The 6,000-nt window shown below is 39.3% G+C and overlaps 1 protein-coding gene across 1 annotated transcript in view; it reads left to right on the top strand.

The window, feature by feature from the left end:
- Positions 1–484: 484 nt before the first annotated feature.
- Positions 485–6,000, top strand: part of LOC117337970 (probable G-protein coupled receptor 158) — a 93,846-nt gene continuing 88,330 nt past the window's right edge. The window contains exon 1 of the mRNA XM_033899129.1: positions 485–1,459. Coding sequence (XP_033755020.1) covers positions 811–1,459 — 649 coding nt within the window. The 5' untranslated portion in view covers positions 485–810. The remainder of the gene's footprint in view (positions 1,460–6,000) is intronic.

Genomic DNA, 6,000 nt, shown 5'->3' with positions numbered 1-6,000 from the left:
ATATCTGAGCGATATGAAAATGTGTGATATGTTTATTGAATCTTTAAACGATGACAATTGTCATAGGAAATGAAATGTTTTTTTAATGGTCACTGACTAAAGCTCGAACCGGAGACAAATTGTAAATCAATAAAGAAGAAAAGCGTATTTACGGATCTCGTTAGAGCGGGTGACTAGAACAGACACTATGACAAACATTCTCTATTTCTTGCCGTGAGCAGTTTTATCCTTTTGACATTAAGCCTTTTCGATTTTTGTCTCCCGACAGATTAGAGTTGTACCTGCAGTGACAAAGCGCTGGTGATTCGGCGGTCTAGTCCGGCGGTCAACTACCACAGACAGGATACATCTTGTCCGGCGGTCAACTACCACAGACAGGATACATCTTGTCCGGCGGTCAACTACCACTGACAGGATACATCTTGTCCGGCGGTCAACTACACAGACAGGATACATCTAGTCCGACGGTCAACTACCACAGACAGGAAACATCTAGTCCGGCGGTCCACTACCACTGACAGAATACATCTTGTCCGGCGGTCCAGTACAGAGACAGGGTACATTTACTTCGTGCAGAATTCCGTCATCTGAGTCTGTTCCGGGTATTAGTTTGGATCTCATGAACAACAAGTGGAGAGCCAATTTACGCAAAGACAGTCGGAGGAATTCGTGTGAATAAATTTATTCTACCGGAAATTTGGAACCTTGGCTCGGATTTGTCTTCAGTATTTTTTGTCGTCCTTGACGTGGACTGTGGAATTAACATTTTTCTTCTAGGAAAGTTTTTGTTAGATTTGCAGTTCAACGGTAATGTTGCCAATGGACAGGATGAGTGTGCGGTCAATGTTTCAGATATGCTGGACAGTGTCCTTTCTGTCGTATACAGCAAGTATTGTAGTGAATTATACAGCGGACACTCTACCAACTTCGTTTCAATTGACAAATTATTCAACAGAAGCCACACATACAACGACCCCTAGATCGACTGATCCGAATGAGGATGTCGTAGCTATGTTCTTGGAGCAAGTAGAAAAATACGAACAAAACAAAGAAAACTGTACAACTGGTACTCAGTACAACCTCGGAAAAGGTGTTATCCAACAGTATGGTAAAAACAGATTCAAACCACAGGCACTTGTGTCCGTCAACCGCGCTAACTTTCTGACTAGAATTTGGCGCGAGGCAGATTCGAAAGTGGTCGATTCGGAATACCTCTTTTATTCTCAAGTGCGCAACATGTTGGAAGGTGATCCCGAAATTTTTGCCGCAGGAAACTGCTACGATTTTAAGGAATTTAAAAATTACGTTATGTATTGTCCGTACGCATACCGTACGGATGATGGAACAATTAATGTGAAGGACCTGTCCATCGCGTATCCTTATCTGGGAAATGATTCCGAGTGGTTCCATTCGGCTCGTATGCGAGCCAGCAAAGTTCACAACTTCAACTACACTATAGGTAAGTGATGCTTTAAGTTTGGTTAATTAATTGTTTGACATGCTTACAGGGTATTTTAAGTAATTATCTCACTAAATAAGGATTAGAGACATCCCGTCTATAAAACTTCCCATCTACATTTGTGTTTATATCGACAACTTGTATACAAAGCCTTTTTTGTTTACAGGATCAAGCATATTGTGTCTATAACGACCACTGTATATAAATATCCCCTCTCTATAAAGAACAGCTACATGTACATCGTAGTTCTATAAACACTTTTCTGTTCAGACAACTTCTGTAAAAGGAAAGTACATGTATACCGACTGAAAAATGCCCTCTCTGCAGCAATTATCTTCTGTAAGGATCCTTTCTTGATAAAGAAAATTTCAGTTCTATACAATTGGTACCACTTCTGAAACATTGTGGATATATCTTTCATTTTAGATTTGCACTGTCTCCGCTTATATTAGCATCATCAAGACATTATTTCAATAGCATCTACAGAATTAAACCGCTCTTGTCATTTGAAATGATACAAAATATACCACAATGAATGTTTAAACATGCATTCAGTCCCTGTCTATCTCTTTAGGTGATACAAGAGACTCTAATATACATCTAGATCCCGTGTGTATTTTAGTATACTATGTCACGTAAATATTTTAATGATAATGAATATTCCTATTCGTCCCGGACCCGAACGTAATTAAACCTTCGTGAACTCATTTGTACAGTTGTCAGATCGCACAATCGTATGGTGGCCGATTAATGTCATATCTTAATTTCGTAATCTCGTTCCCTCGTGTTTAGGTCGACAGAGCGAGGGAACGACAACGCGGTGGCCGAGTAGTTAAGGTATCCCGACACTTTTATCACTAACCCTCAAATGCTGGGTCGTGAGTTCGAAACCCACGTGCACTTGGGGCAGTTGCCTGGTATTGACTGTAGGCCGGGGTTTTTTCACCGGTTACTACGGTTTTCCTCCACCTCCAAAACCTGGCACGTCCTTAACTAACCCAGGCTGTTAATAGGACGTTAAACAAAATAAACCAATTCGTTCCCGACAGTTTAGGTCGACAGAGTGAGGTAACGACAACGCGACAGCTTCAGAGTGAGAGAGGACGAACTCAGCGATGTGGACAGCTGTTTGTTTGTTTTTGTTTAACGTCCTATTAACAGCCAGGGCCATTTAAGGACGTGCCAGGTTTTGGAGGTGGAGGAAAGCCGGAGTACCCGGAGAAAAACCACTGCCCCACGTTGGTTTCGAACTCGCAACCCAGAAGTGGAGGGCTAGTGTTTAAAGTGTCGGGACACCTTAACCACTCGGCCACCGCGGCCCCATGGACAGTACGGGTGACTGGACTAATGCGTATCGCGTATATGTTTTTACATGGGATAGGAAATATTGGCATATTTGCAACCTTCAGGTAGTCGGCTAGTGTAATGCTAATATCTGTGGTTGTTGCACCCAAACTAAGTAAACCTTATGCGCACTAGATTTAAATGGACAGCTTAAAATTAACTTTTAGCGATAACGAGGCTACAGGAAAAAGTAACAAGTAATGGTATGGTAGATTCGGGGGTCCTCATGATTTAACGTTTAAACCAGTGGGTCTGACGGTTGGCCTTTCGGCTGATTGGTGAGCTCGAATTTAACTGGCTCTCTGTAAGCTCCCGATACTACGAGTGACGAGTATTTGCGGAGGCCGCGATAGCTTAGTCAATTAGAGCGCCACGTAACCTTATGTGATGACCTGGCGTGCGTGGTTCGACGCTGCCTACCCGTGTCGGTTTGTGTTTCTTAGGTAGCTTAGAAATGGGCAGTCTGTCCTGTCGTAGTTGTGTCCTTGGACAATACACTTATTTCTCTGGGAGGCATGCAGCGGGCTTCCAGTATGTTGTTCAGTGAAGTAGTCACAAACTACTTCAAGGAAACCCCACTACAGCAACGAATCACTACCTCTAAATGGTCATAGCCTTTCATGGGGCGGTAAACCAAGCAAGCAAACAAATATATAGTTGCATATTGAGACATTTCTTATTGCTTGCTGTTTTCGTGAGATCCTTTAACACATTACAAGATAGAGATTTGCGTCATATATATTATTGAAAAGCTTTTCTTTTAGAAATGGATTCATTTAGTAAAATTTGAAATATCAATATAGAAATACTGCGAAAATTATATTTTCACGTTAAGATATTTCTTGCATATGCACAGTGATATTTAAACACCAGTTTAGATATATTACTAAATTAACGACTTTTCCAAAGTTTCACCGACAGAAGAAACAGAGTGGCTGTTACGTCATTAAGAAGAGTCCGTCAACTTTAGATATCCATATACAAAGTAAATCTGTTGACTAACAATTAGCGGATAATTAACCGCTGTTATACATTAAACAATTATATCTTTTATCATTTTTTCAGTTTTAGTAACCTGATAATTCGTATTAGTCTAGGTGTACATTTTCTGACGTTTTTCGGGCTAAATTTCCGTAGAAATAGCATACCTCTGTGTGACTGAAAAAAGGCTCCTGACTAAGATATGTCCAAATTCATATAGACTAACGAAATATCAGGTTCCTGTTTTCTTCATGGATATTTTGAAAAAAAAATGACGAAATTAGAACGCTTCTGTGAGCTTTATGTCTTAAATATGAGGTACTTCTTGTCTATTATGCATCGCCTTGATACTCCCGAGATGTCTCACGAAAAATTAATACAATTTTCACAATAATAATATTTTTACAGAAACTAATGAAAACGAGATATATAATTTTGTTCATGTTATCTTGCTAAAAAGAAGCTTGAGCAAAATAAAAAAAAATATGAACAACATTATTTCTAACCAAAATAAAGATCCCGATTAATGAAATCCGCCCCCTAATAATTCGGCAAATTCCTAAATGGAGACAATCGGACCGACGTATTGATTGTTGTGCAAACAGTATAATTTGCCGGCATTTTCACCCTAACATTACATAATTGCATTTTCTTTAATTTCAAATAAATTTACTCTATAGTTAATACGCATGCGTACGTTATCTTATATAAATTTGATATGGTCAACCTGTCAACAACTTCCATCCCGTCCTATACAATTTCCAGAGCGCTCGTTGTCATTGTCTTCAGATATATCCATTAATTAGATATTGAACGCCACATCATAAACACGAGGCAATGAGCCGCCACTGGTATTAAAGTCGGAAATAGACAGGGTTATGACTGATAAAACATCTCTATACGAAATCTTAATCAAACATGGCTTAGTTTTATATCAAAGCTTTGTCAGGGTGTTGGGCTGAACATTCTTATAAACAAACCCAGGATGATATTACTGGCACGCTTGGATGTAATAATCATATACGCTTATGAGATTCGAACGTTTGATATTGTTCATATATTAGTGTATTTTTAATTATACCGTTTTTTGTAATCTAATACATTGATATAGAAAATAGATCCTTAGGGGGCCATGATTAATCAACTTGTAGAGCATCAGCCCTGTATATAACCCCAGGTGTAGGTCCCAGGTGTACGGTCCGATCCCTATTGGAGGTGGTTTGTGTATCTTAGGAAGCTGATCATAAGATTACAGACGGCCCTGTGCTGCAGTGGTAATGTCTTTGGGCTAAATATTTCACTACACTCGTTCTGGATAGCATACGACGAGGATGTCGTTCAGTGAGACAGCCACCATCTACTTATTTACGAAGAGTCCACGCCTCAAAATGACATGGCTGTTGACAGGGCAATTAACCCAGAAAAAAAACCCAAAAACAAACCACCGTTCAGTTAGTTCCAATTTCTGTTTAAATGAATTCAATCATTGGTCAGAAGCGGCTTGCTTTCCTTGCATGTCAGATAACATCGACATTAACTGTTAGTTCTCATGTAGTCAATTTCTAAGGAAGTGAAACATGACTTACGACAACCTGGCCCCATGAAGATGAGCAAGATTTGAAATAAACATAACATAAACAGCGTTCCTACCTCCCCGAGTATGTAGCAATAACATAAACTACAGAATCAGTATCCCAATGATGAACCTGTTATACGCAGTCCATTATCATTTAGGGTTCATTATAAAATATATTGAAATCCAAAACATATCCTTTTAAGGTGAATCAGAAGTATCATATTATTTTCACTGGCACCGAACTCTTGTACAGACGTATTTTTTTTCCCGTCAACATATAGCCCGGTAAACAATACAAATGGCAAGGTCAAGATCACCTGCACGAAACCAGTATATTTTCATTTTTAACTTAATTGTAGCCTTGATATGTGGTTAAAATACAAAATTGGAATGTCAATCAGATACAAAGTAGCAATAACACCTTACTTTTGCGGCTGTGTTTTCTTTAATTCAGCATTTGCTGTCCTGATAATAAACGTTGGCCTAATTAAATCGATGAGACTAGATGGGATGCTGTAAAATTGTATGACACGTCTTAATCCAATGTCCTTAGAGACATCAAAGGCTTGCTTCCTTACATGGATATCTCCCTATAGGTACATGCCGTACGTTTATCGACAATTCTGTCTTCAAACAGCCA

Source organism: Pecten maximus, chromosome 11, assembly GCF_902652985.1.
Source record: "Pecten maximus chromosome 11, xPecMax1.1, whole genome shotgun sequence".
Classification (NCBI taxonomy): domain Eukaryota; kingdom Metazoa; phylum Mollusca; class Bivalvia; order Pectinida; family Pectinidae; genus Pecten; species Pecten maximus.
The sequence above is the reverse complement of the archived record's forward strand: the minus strand, read 5'-3'. Positions and strand labels throughout refer to the sequence as shown.